General features: G+C 32.3%; 1 protein-coding gene and 1 pseudogene across 5 annotated transcripts; both read right to left on the bottom strand.

The window, feature by feature from the left end:
- Window positions 1–1,182: 1,182 nt before the first annotated feature.
- On the bottom strand, window positions 1,183–12,871 carry LOC130960511 (protein PROTON GRADIENT REGULATION 5, chloroplastic-like; annotated as a pseudogene).
- LOC130960510 (callose synthase 5-like) lies at window positions 2,855–5,660 on the bottom strand. 5 transcript variants are annotated; one of them, XM_057885928.1, is made up of 6 exons: window positions 5,105–5,660; window positions 4,768–4,837; window positions 4,268–4,322; window positions 4,048–4,149; window positions 3,842–3,934; window positions 2,855–3,729 (listed from the first exon to the last, which is right to left on the bottom strand). In XM_057885928.1, the coding sequence occupies exons 2-6, from the start codon at window positions 4,779–4,781 to the stop codon at window positions 3,634–3,636; spliced, it is 360 nt and encodes a 119-aa protein (XP_057741911.1). In that variant the 5' UTR covers window positions 4,782–4,837; window positions 5,105–5,660; the 3' UTR covers window positions 2,855–3,633. The 5 variants fall into 5 exon arrangements, with proteins under 5 accessions (XP_057741911.1, XP_057741910.1, XP_057741909.1 ...); XM_057885927.1 differs by having other exon boundaries at window positions 4,768–4,882; window positions 5,105–5,659; XM_057885926.1 differs by having other exon boundaries at window positions 4,268–4,837.
- Window positions 12,872–13,293: the final 422 nt, after the last annotated feature.

Raw genomic sequence — 13,293 nt, forward strand, 5'->3', positions numbered from 1 at the left:
TTATTGCTTTCCGTTTCTCTTCTGCATAATCTGCACATACTACTGCACTAGCAATTCTATTAATGTCAAAATCTTAAAATTGTTTTTTTAGCTTTAAACTTCTAGTATTTAATACTTTAAATATGTAATTATATAGAAATAAAGCTAACTTTTAATTGGCTAACACTAGCTAATTTTAGGGTTTAAAATTCATGATCGAAGATTTAGGATTGAGGATAGATTTATAATTTGAGATTTAGAATTTAGGAGAAACAAAATAATTTAAAAAATGACTAATATTAATCAAAAAGTTTAATTTCTTAATATTACTGTATATAATACTAGGGAGCTAATTTTTTTTTAGCTAACGTTATCTAATTTTTATAAAATTATTTTATATATTCCAAATTTTAGATCTAAAATTATAATCTTTAATTCCAAATTCTAAGTTATAAAATTTAAATTCTAAATATTCAAAAAAAAAAATAAGAATGTTAGAATTAAAAAAGAAAAAGTTAGTAATTAGTATTGACCTTCATGTGTCATAAAATATTTTCTGGAAAATTTATTTATAGATAAAGATTTTAAAATAAATAATAGTAGAATATTATTTACTTAACCTACTTACTAATTAGTGAAAATGCATTATAAAAATCCATATCTTATTAATTGATAATATTTCATATTTTATTCTGATAGGGCATTCATATTCTATACTTTATTTTGCATAATAATATTCCATAATATGATATCTAAAATAATAATCATTTTATAATAAATATTACTTGCTGCATCATATTTTGTATATTGGAAAAAGATGAGATAATGCTGCCGAAGAATCCTGGCCACACAAAGTTGAAGTACAATAAAAATTATTACCAGGTTCACAATCACGTAGAAGGATTTTTGTGAAGCATTTTTGAGGAAAAAAAAAGAAGTGAAGAATATCATGAATCAATAAAATTGAACTCTTCCTTTTATCACAATTGATACCCAGCTCCTTTTAGTATTTTATATTTTATTTTTATGTATACTAAGAACAAAAATAAGAGAACAATTACTGAAGAATGAAAAATCACAACTAGAAGATATGTGTTCCTAGTGTACATTGTACTGTCAAAATTAAAAGCTATCAAGTTTGGGCATTGAAATTTATCTTCTCACATGGTAATCACAAAATATGTGAAACATTTGTTAAATATTTCACGCAAGAAATCCAAGCCATTCTCCATTTTTCTTGGCCAACCTGATCAGTCCTTGCCTCTGTTTTGCATCAGCTCCTGTTGATTTGCAGAATTCAGTAATTACCTAATATTTCAGAAACAATGATACTCAATTATGTCATGTATATTCACATTAATTTTATTTCAAATAAATGGCTTAAGAGTACCAAATTTTAAGAACAATTTCTCGAACAACATTTTTTATACTTCTAAAATTAAAGAATCTTGAAGCCTATTTTGAAGATTTTCCGCACAAATATCAACTAGAGTTAAGGGTAAGAAAACAGCATTAGATTCAATTATTTTAAATTCAACTTGATCTGTTAACTTTAAACTACTTAAAGTTACTTCAAATATTTTTTTAAAGTTACTTCAAACCCGTTGATTTTTAAGCAATATCATATAATCATATTAGTTGAACAACATCAAATAAAGTTTAATTCATATTTAATAAATTCATCAAATAGGCGGTATATTGCATAATACTGATTCATTTATACCAATATTTCACATAAAATATTTTACATATTGGTGTATTACCTACTCGTTTTCATATCAAAACATACTGTCTTTCATGTAACTATGGTTTAGTTACGAGCGTAAACTAAAAATTAGGAAAAACTTTTCCCAAATTCGTTTTTTGTTCCATACTTTAGTTATCTTAATATTTTCAAACATTGTGCTATTTTTTAAACTCATTTACCATTCAAAGATTCTTATTCTAACCTCTCTTCTAAGGCTTTGTCTTTGGTGAGGAAAGTATTTTCCAGACTTTGATGGACCAAGTAAAAAGATGCTAATTCAACGGCTAGAATTGCATCCGTACAATAAGTGTTAGAAATTCTATGTTTGACCCAAAATTTAATGAATTTGTAAACTGGTTCAATATGCTTTGGTTAGACCAATTATTTAAAAATCGGTTTTTTTTTTTTTTGAAAAAATTGATTTTTTTTGGATCAGCTATTTTTTTTTTGTAACATGGGCTTAAAACAATGTAATACAAATCCATATTAATTACTACCCATATTTTAATGATCAAACACTACATATTTTAATCAAACACATATTCTCCTGTACAATTTCTTCTTTCATATTGAAATGTGATTTTTTTTTTTCTGGAAAAACTTGACGAAGCAAATGAAAAAGAGTTTATAATAAATCCCAAGTAATTTAATTTATCATTTTTAATAGGAACAACAATACATATTTTAAAAAAAAATTAGAATAATAAACCATACACAAAAATTACAATGATAAATTTTACAATATCAAACAAAAAATATTCTATAATTATTTTAATATTCTCAGTATTTTTTTATTTAGTATTATTTTGGACGATAACATTTTATTACTTATGACTCTATTGTTATATATAATCAAATTTTTATTTATTTTGTCATTTTTATAAAATTAATAATTCATATTATAACAAAATTATAATAAAAAATTTAATAAAAAATCAAAATATAAAAGAAAGTATTAAAAATGATAAAAAAATTAGGAAAAAAATTATTAAAATCAATAATGATCAACAACAAACCTAAACACACGTTAAGTGCGCAAAAGTTACAGTTTCTTGCACGCGCTTTTAGGATACAAAATTATGTCTACGTTCAGAGTAAAAAAGTAAAGTTGCCAAATATCTCAACATGTTTGCCAAACTCACCCTTAATATAGTAATAGTGCATCAAAAATCATAGTGTCTTGTTTGAACAGAATGAGTACATCAGGTAACGGAATTCCTAAAAATTTATATACCAACATAATCCACAAAATACTAGTCTGATTAATAAAAAAATAGCAAGATTGATCAGCTCCAAGCTTCGTCGTGACATCGGACCTGCAATATTGTGACTAGCTCAATTGAGATGACCTCGAACACCCCAACACCTTCGGGCTTGAAGTCAGGGTTGTTTGTGTTCCCATCTTCCTCTGGCTCTGAAATTTCACCAATTTGTTTATGTGAATCGCCTCCTAGCACGTCAATTGCAGGCACATTTGATCCAGGGAGACAATATTCTTGCTGCTGAGTAACCTTATCAAATCCTCTGTCTCCTCCATATCTCCATTAAATTTTAAGTACACAAAAAATGGCAGCTAAGGATTCCAGTAGTAGCCTCCACTTACACCCCACTTCACAGATAGAAACTGCCTCTTTCATACATTGAACAGCCATCGAAAAAAATTTTTTGTGGAATATATCCAAGCAAGAATATAGCACATTTACATGAGATTCAAGCACAAACAAAATGAACCATGCGCAGATTAATTTGTACACTCACGTTGTGAAATATGTAAAGCAACTTTTTCTGTTGCACCTCTTGCTGACCTTGAGGAAGTCTATATAAGAGAACATTATAAAAGTGACCATTAAATTTTTTGAGCTAATAATAGAAGCACAAGTGTTCACTGATGCATATACTGTTATGCCTCATCGTAAACTATGTTTTCGTCCCAAGAATTTGCACCATTTTTTATAATTCTTAAAAAGCTTTTTCATCACTTCATCAAAAGCACGATCATCAAGCTGCAATTCATTCAAATAAAATAAAATATAAATAAAAATAAAAATAAATTAATAGAAAGAAACAGCAGAATAAAAACTATAGGCCAAAGCCAAATGCAAGACAGGTACATGCCATGTTTAGAGGCTCAGGTTTAGGGTGTAGCCTTATATGAGAATTAGCAAGAAGCATAATCAAATGCTCTCTCTGATTCCTGACGTTGTCCCTCTGCACACAAATTTACCATATGCAATAAAAATTTAAGCAGATTATACAAAAAAAAAGTGAAATGAATAATAAATCATTCTCCTCTAGCATTGTGTGTCGATCAAAATACATGCCTGGAAACCAAACATGGCTTTAAGCCAATCAAGCAAGTCTAGGTCTCCTGTTTTCTGTCTTTGTTGCTCGAAAGAACTAGGCCAGTTCAAGCCTTGTGTGTTCTATAGCGCAGAAACAACAGCTTTAATCTAATAAGGAAAGAAAGTCCAAGAACTCAGTGCAATCCAAATAAAACACAGATAATCAACAACGAAACTTCACTACCAACAGAAGCAATACCTCTTCAAGTTGCATAATGGGTAGAGTATCCTTTCTCAGATATCCAAAATGATACCTGCAAACACGGTTCATTTTCACAAAGATCCCAAAACTCAATCCAGAAAAACATAGTGTCTTACTATCTTATAACATTTGAATCGCATTTTACAACTAGATCAAGAGTTCGTAGCTAAGAGTTCTGCCATCCTGAACCCACTGTTCGAGAATCGTAACCCTTTTCAATGTTTATCAGGCCTGATAAATCATTGTCACCCTTTTTCACAATTACCAAGTTCAAATCAGAGAAGTTATTGAATATGGAAGAATCAAAACACAACACACAATACTTGAATGAATGCTCTAATCTGAATAAATCAGGTTAGGGACAAGGTTTACTGATTTCATTTTCACTAGCAATTCTCAATCTGAATAAACATGTGAGATGTCCAAAGCATGTCTAATTCAGTATCTTTAGTAAAACTATATTGCTTTAATTTAGGTGTCTAAAGCAAATAACAAACCTATTCTTTTCCATATGATTTTCTCCAGAGCCTCCAGCTCAATGAACCTCCTTTGTGGCCTGTGAAAATGCTGCTCAGAGTAAAATTTGTGTCACTTCTTGAAATCATCCTTCATCTACAATCATTTGAACCAAGCTAGATACATAATTAAATAATTTATTAAAAGCCTAGAAACCAACAAAGAGATCAGACTATGATTTTGAGCTACTTGAATATTTAAAAAATTAGATTCTAAACTTTAAAGTAAGCACAAAAAAACAAAGAAACATGAGTGATAAAAAAATTAAGAATTTAAAAATCCTAAATTGAGGAAAAATGTGAAAAGATGTAAAAAGACCTAATATGCACTGATAGATGGACTTGGCCATGCCGGACTTGAAGACGAGAATATGGAGGCAGCACTCGAGGAAGTTCTCGACAGTGAAAGAGAGAGAGAGGATGTAATCGAGTTTGTTCTGCGTCTCGTCGAGGAGGTCGTAATGGAACATCCTCAGAGGCTTGGGCGTTGCGACCAGATCTGGAGAGGTGATGAACTGCGGTGGCGACGGCGAGGCGAGCTCTCTCTCCTCTTTGAATCTCTCTATTTTGCTCTTCTCTAAGATCTCCTCAGCCAGCGGCACTGAGTCCACGCCCAAACTGTGCTCCGAGTGCTTCACATCCGCCGGAGTAAAAGCAGAACAAGCGGCAGAACTTGCCGGAGAAGACGACGCAGCGATGACACATTGCAGATCTCCTCCACCATGACGCGCCGTTGGTGCTTTCTTGTAATAAGAAATTCTAAACTTTTTTCAAATTCCTCTCAACCGTTATTCTGCTTTATCTGTGAACTAACCCATATATTTTTTATTATTTAAATTTATAACCTGGTCCTTCAAGATCAAGAAAGCTCCCTCTTCTAAACATAAAAGATTCTTGGAATTGACTTAGGTGGAACCTAAAATCAGGATCTTGGTGGTCTTTAAAAAATATATAAAATCTAATGTAAAATAACTATTTTGTACTTACTTTTTTCTATTTTTTTCATCTTTTCCAGTAATTTTTTTATTTTAATAAATAAAATAATTATAATAATTACTAAAATAAATAATTTAAAAATATTTATCAAAATAAATATTCTTCTCTTATCTCGTTTACACTGTAAACAATATAATTTATATATGTATTTATAAATAATTAAATATAATTTTTTAAAATAATAAAAAATATTGATAATTTAAATTGAACCAAACTCTTAAAAATGGAATGTTTCAAATAATAGGGAAGATGGACGATTTTAAATAATAAGAAAATAAATAATCTATTTTAAATAATAAGAAAGATGTACTGTTCATTTAAAATAAACAAGTTAACACGTTTAAATTATTTAAAAGGATTTAAAATGGATAATCCAACTTTTCTATTATTTAAAATAGACTGTTTATCTTTCCTATTATTTAATATCGTCCATCTTTCCTATTATTTGAAACATTTCATTTTTAAGAATTTGGTCTAATTTAAATTATTAATATTTTTTATTATTTTCAAAAATTATATTTAATTATTTATAAGATGCTAACTCATACCAATTAAATGGCATGAAGTTAATGCATAATAAATAAAACAGAAAAAATGAGAAGAGAATTAAAATGGTTATCTCCCACTCTTTCTCTGTTTTATTTATCCATATCAATTTCTCCTAACAATTGGCAAACTACTCCTAACAATTAGCAAATGGTTATCTCCACTCTTCATCTGTTTTATTTATTTCCATCAATTTCTCCTAATAATTAGCAAATAGTTATCTCCCACTTCTTCTGTTTTATCATCTTTTTATTTTCATAAAAAAAATTTAGCCACATATAAATGTTAAAAAAAATAAAATAGTAACAAAAAAAAGGATAAAATAGATATTTTCAAGTAATTTTTTTAATATTTTAATATAAATATGTTTTATAGAATTATCTTTTATATAATAAAAATATTTTAATCTCATCTGTTGATTTAAAATTTTAATGAATAAGATTTATAAAAAATTTTAGACTACTAAGGATCCAAATATTCTTTCCTCACCTAAGAAGCCTCCAAGATTCTTATTCTAACCTCTCTTCTAAACATAAACTTTTATGGTTGTACACTTGTATTTGCATCTAAGAGTTAGTCTCCTTTCATTTTTTTTTTTGGAGTTTATATCTCGACTCTTATCCGATATCCAATACTCTGTAGGAATAATATATTTAAGTTTTACTTGATTTTTTTAAATGTTACTTTTTATCATAATGAATAATGATACAATATGAAAATTTTCTAATTCTAATAAAAACAAACATAGTTGCAATTAAGTAAAGAAAGTTGAATTTAGACCTGAGAGTGTAAAGCAATGGCTTTGCCTCTAAGTTGCTTGAAATGCTTCTTGCCAATGATGTTGCGTGTAACAACCACAATAGGAGCAAAGATTCCTTTCCCTTCATTCACATTCTTCATCATTGGTTGCATCCTACGTGCTTTTCTCTTTCCCATTCGAACGTGTGACAATTTTACCAGCATACTGATAAACCCCATTTTGAGGGTTTATCTTGTACTGATTTCAGAGGTTTTATCAATGATTCCACACACTTTTTATATGAAAATAGGAGATTTTGTGTTCCTTTCCTAGTTTTGGCCCATGGATGAAAACATGCTTATTTTGCACTAAAATAGATACATTTCTAATCTTCTCTTGATGCCATTCGATGCCATGACCTGTGTGTTAAGTGGTTTCAGAATATAGGGCAGGGATGGACCGGAACAGAGAAGGAGGACGGGTGCAAAGGAAGGGAGCATGAGAATTGAGCCTTGGAAATATCAGCATGGGCGCGTGCGCGCACTTGACGCGTCCGCGTGGATGGAGCAGCTAGAAGTCGAAGCCAAGAGCTAAGCCACGAGCCGGTTTGCGTAGCGGCTAAGCCATGATCTTCATGGACGCACACGCGTGCATCACGCCTCCGCGCACATTACAAGATGCTTCGGTGGCGCGCGCGCGTACTGTAACGACCCAATTTTCAATATGTCTAGATCATACCGGAAACTGAGCGCTACCAATTTGTCTTCCTAATTATTATCTATTATTTATCATATGAGCCTGATTCGTTGTTAAAAGCGTAGTTATTTTGCGAGGTACTTTTTTTTTTTGAAAATATTTGGATTAACAAACAGTATCATTCATAATCAATTAACAACTAATAATATATAAAACAGTTACAAACAACCACACATAAACACATCACAAGTAGTTGACAACATTCGGTGATTCAGCCTTTATTAGAACATAGACCGTTAGTTAAAACACCCCTAGATATAGCTAAATAATAACTATATACATATATATATACATACAACATCCCAGGTCCTGACCTGTTCAAGAAGTCCCTAAGCTGGCACCCAGGCTAGCCTAGACTCTATACTCGCCTAGTCCCTCTAAACTACTAAAGCGAGGGAAGGTGCGTTCTAGGTCTTCAAAACTCATGTCAGGTGAACGTCACCAAAGGTAGGACATCATCTGCTATTTCTCTGCACGATCAGACATTGCCATAGGACGTCCCTCTGGTACCTCGTCAAGTAGCCACACAACGGGAGTCTCGTACACAGGATTTAGGTTAAAGTGCGCATACGAACGGGGTGCAGACGTTGGCTGGTCTCACAGTATATATGTATAATCAGAGAACGATATTCACCCTAGACTCAGAAGACTATCTAGAGCAGGATCCTCTTCTTGCGAACGGTTATCAGCGAACTACGGTAGGGTACTCATGCTTCCATCTGGAGGGGAAGGGAGAGAGAAGGGGTAAGAACTGGGGAGTCCTTAGTAGGGTCGGGGTTATTAGTTATATTCATTTATTTGGGGTCGATTAGCAGACGAATAGTAGAATATAGCGAAGCAGTAACCAAAAGATAAAGATAGAAAGAGAAAGTAGAGGCAATAGAAAGCAGAACACAAACAAAAGAATACAAGAAAATAAAACATAGAAATAGCATATAAGCAGACAAACACAAAGAAATAGATCACACACAGAAAGGAATGCAACAGAGAATGATGCGCAGACAAGAATGATGCATGTCTAGCCCTAGTGCAGGTAATGAGCTCATTTGTCGGTTACATACCCGCTCCCGACGTTACCCGGAGTCCTCTGACCAGGTAAGGCTTTCCTGTTGGCAATGTCCCTCGCAAGAGTCCTTTGACTTGTGAGGCAAACCACTGCAAGAGTCCTTTGACTTGCAGGGCGGCACTAGCAACCCACTGCAAGAGTCCTTTGACTTGCATGGCGGAGCTAGTTAACTTATATCTGCCCAACACACTCACTGTAAGAGTCCTTTGACTTACAGGAGCACACACACACTCTCACTGTAAGAGTCCTTTGACTTACAGGAGTATATGCTAGTTGTGTTTTCTCGATACCTCTGTAAGAGTCCTCTGACTTACAGAATAGCATTATAGCTAAGTATCCCAGGAAAGCACTCTCAGTGGTCGTACCACCATCTATCTGACTGCCTTCACGCAGCAGATCATCACATAATCATTCTTATTATCATCATTCATTATCATTCTCATTATTCGTCATCACATTCACATTCTTATGCAATGTCTCTTTCTTTCTCTGTTCAATCATACTATACAAACTTTACATCTTTCACTTTTACAATATCTTGGCTCAAACCATTTCTCTTTATCATATTACTCTTTTCTCTTTGTATCTCTTTACTCTGTTCTAGTTACTCTGTTCTCTATATCTCTTTACTTTTCTCTGATTACTCTTTCTTCTGTATCCATATCACTCTTTTTCTCTTTATCTCTTTACTTTACTCTGATTTCTCTGCTTAACGTATGTATTTAAAGCTTATGTAAATTTCGATATGAATAGTTATTCTGCCCCAAGTATAGGTTCATTAAGTCTATACTGAAACAGTTTAACTTTTCATATTATACCTAACCCTAGTCGCAACTCAAGGACTAACTATGTTGTTCTAGTTCTTTCACTAATCTCTGTCTGTTTTTCTGTCATTAAAACTTTACAGACTTTTTCTTCGAGTCTTATCTTTTCTTCAACTTTTTATCTTTGCCTCACTAAATGTGTTCTTACCACTCCCTAAGTGTTTTATGAAGGTAATTATGAGATTCTGCGCTTAAAGTTGTCTTTCTAAAGCTTTTACAGAAAACTGCCTTTTCCGCATTATTTTATTATTTTTATTAAAATATTATTTTTAATTAAATATTATTATTTAATATTTTATTATTATTTATTATTTTATTATTAAATTTTCGAAAATTAACTCACTTTTACTTTTAACCTTTAAAATTCACTTTTTACCACCCGTAACTTTTAATATTTCTACTTTTACCACCCTAACTTTCAGAAATTACCAAATAACCCCTCAAACACCAAAATATTTACTTCCTTGCCCTTTTTAAGATCTAAAAGGTGTTCTTCAATGTTCTTCACCACACTCAAAGTGTTCTTCATGTTCTTCGTATATTCTTCAAATTCTTTCTCTGTTTTTACCCGTTTTTCAGTCTTTTCAGCAACCGATTTTTACCATAATTCAAAATAAAATTGCAGCCACTAAAACCCCATCTTTTCTACAAGATTTCAACACAAATTGAACCCCAATTTAAGCTCTAGGGTTTCGTTTTCCAGCAGCCATAAGAACACACATTCATAGCTTGAATTTCATCAAAATTTCATCAAATTTTCACCAAAATTTCAACAAGAATTACTCATACAAACAATCAATTTCAAGCACAGCCAAACCATATCATAATCACACAACTCAAACACAATCAATCAAGATTAAATTCGTCAAACCCTACCTGGTTTTGCTGCTCCTAATTCAGTTAGATTTTCAGGTGGTCCTTAAGCACTTTTTCCTCCTAAATCACATCAAGAACAACTTTAAATCCAAAAACTCTCAACTGACAAAATCTCACTCAGCATGTTAGGAAGAGATATATCACCTTAGAGTTTCTGGAAATTCACGTTTCTTGGCCCTCAAGTCAAGTTAAGCATGATTCCTAAGGAAAAACATCAAGAAAACACATGTTTACATGGTTTTCCTTGAAAACCGAACTGAAGAGGGAGGGAGACAGCCATCTCACCTTATTTCCAGCCTTGATAAGTCACATGGTTATGTAGAGGAATAAGAGAGGATCATTTTGGTGAAATCGGAGTTTTGATTTGAGTTTTAGTTCAGAAGAAATCAAGCTTTGAAGATTAAAGGGTCATGAAAGTTTCTCTCTTTTCTCTCTTCACATTTTCGGCCAAAGGGAGTAAATGACCAGCCTTGGAGTGTCTTGGGGGTGTAAGGAGAGTTGTGATTGGTTGGCTTGAAGGTGGATTAAAATAATATTAAAATATCTCTGGTGTACAACTACTAAAACTAGGTGTATCGGAACACTCGTAAAAATATCTCTAAAAATTATTTTCTGAGCTACTAGCATAAATGACACTAATAACATATTTATTATGATAATAGAACATGTATAATGAGGCCTTAGCATTGCTAAAGTCATCAGAGAGTGCTGGTGCTAAGCTGCACCAGTAAACCGTAAACCCGGTTAAACCGATTTTCTGTTTTTAACAAAAACAGACCAGGTAACCTTATAATATCAATCAAGAATTTTCTAATACTAATATAATGATAATATTATACTATTATCTCTCTCCTCTCATGAATCAAGTCCGGTTCGTCAAACAGAGACGATTTACGAAAATCAGAATCAAAACTGCCAACCGATACGGTTCAAAAACTAGGTTCTTCGCGATTGCATTATCGAGATTGCCTCAGAGGAGGTTCTAGCTTAAGGATGACATAATGATAATGAGGATTGAGATGCTTGATGATATAGAAGAGGTGTTCCCTTTACTAATCTTCTGGCAAAATCCGTGCCTTCAGAAAATATCTCACATACTCGAAAATCAGGGTTGTTACACGTACCTTGCGCGTGCGCGCCGATGTTCGAATATGATTTTTTATAAGTCACGTGACTTAGGTGTGGAGGTAGTTGAGAATCCCATTTTGGGAAAAACCTTGGCGGGAAAAGCTTAAGAAGACCAAAGGAGCAAGGGTTAAGGACACTTAGTTCATTTTCTAGATTTTAGATATTTTTGAGGGATAGTTAGTTACACTCTTGGAGAAGGAGAGAGAGATTCCAAGCTTTCACTAGGGTTCATCTTCATCCAATTTCTGAATTTTCAATCACTCTTTGGTGAGATCCATTGCAATTCTCACTTCACTTTGTTCATGTTACAGATTTTCTTCTCCAATTTCAAGTAGTAATTGTAATTGATCAATTCTCATAGATCTAGAATTCAACTTTGTAGTTTTGAATTTCATCAATACTTTGAGAATTTGATTTTCATTGTTGCTCTTTGATACTTGTTGTTAGTTCCTTGTGTTGCAATACTTTTAATTCTACTTTTCTTCTCATTTTACTATGACTTTCTTTCTTGCTCATCAAATGTTTGATAAAATGTCAACACTAGTTATGGAGTAGAAATTTCTCACTTGGCATAGGGTTTGGCCATTAGAAGAAGTTGAATAGTTGTGTCAATTGTTGATTTGGAATTAGGGATTGCTAATTGACTTGGAGTGCACTAAAGCTAGATTCCCATGAGGTGAAGCTAGGACTTGTGACTCAAGTTGATTATTTTCAATTGACTTTCCTCCATACCTAGGGGATAACTAATTGAAGCAAGGCCTAATTGTTGTCATCATTGAATGAGCTATAAGGATAGAACTTCTAATGCCAACCCTAAGCCAAGTCCTTTAATGATTGATTGTTTGTTTCTCATTACTTGCTAAAACCTTCAAAGAAACCTAACAAGGCTTTCTAATCAATAAGATGCACACTTTGGCAATTCCAAGGGAGGACGACTCGGGAGACTAGTACTCTCGGATATAGATTGTAGGATTGTTTGGTACGAGATTTAAGTGTCGATTAGACTATACTCACGATCATATTCACCTTTGAATTCTAATTTGGCATGCTAAATTACGTTTATCACATACCATATTCTTCACCTGCCATCAAACTTTCCTAATTTTCATAGAATGACGAACCAACACACCCAGTTGCAGTAACTGAAGTTGCCATTTGATTATACTCTTTGTGTTTATGTGTATTTATTCTTCTTATGTGACTATTAAAAAAAATGTTGGTGGTATTTGTTTCAGAACCTTGGAGGTTGAGAATTGAGATAGAGAGAAATCGGAGAATGCTGAAATGTCTTATTATTAATATTATTATTACTACCTGTTTTGTCAATTTTTAGCAAATCGATGGTGGTTCGATATCTAGTTTGAGAGCGAAATCTACTCCTCTTTACAAATACCAGTTTTTTAAAAGTGCATCAAAGTGTCTTCGATTAGATGGGTATCAAAATGTAAGAGAAATTACAATTTGTAAAACAATAAAAGAAATGAAGAAATAAGGTTTTCGGAAAGAAAGTGTACTTAAATCGAAAAGATTGCATTAAAGTTTAAAGAAAGTAATAAAATGTCTTCGACTGGGTTAAA

This window comes from Arachis stenosperma, chromosome 2 (genome assembly GCF_014773155.1).
Source record: "Arachis stenosperma cultivar V10309 chromosome 2, arast.V10309.gnm1.PFL2, whole genome shotgun sequence".
Taxonomy (NCBI): domain Eukaryota; kingdom Viridiplantae; phylum Streptophyta; class Magnoliopsida; order Fabales; family Fabaceae; genus Arachis; species Arachis stenosperma.

What these genes read in the sequence shown, in the direction of transcription:
- LOC130960510 (XM_057885926.1), bottom strand. Translation starts at nt 4,339, where the DNA reads ATGAACCGTGTTTGCAGGTATCATTTTGGATATCTGAGAAAGGATACT. An exon ending in AAGCCATGTTTGGTTTCCAG is followed by an intron (nt 3,935 to 4,047) that starts GCATGTATTTTG and finishes ATTTGTGTGCAG; the next exon opens with AGGGACAACGTCAGGAATCA. An exon ending in AACCTGAGCCTCTAAACATG is followed by an intron (nt 3,730 to 3,841) that starts GCATGTACCTGT and finishes AATGAATTGCAG; the next exon opens with CTTGATGATCGTGCTTTTGA.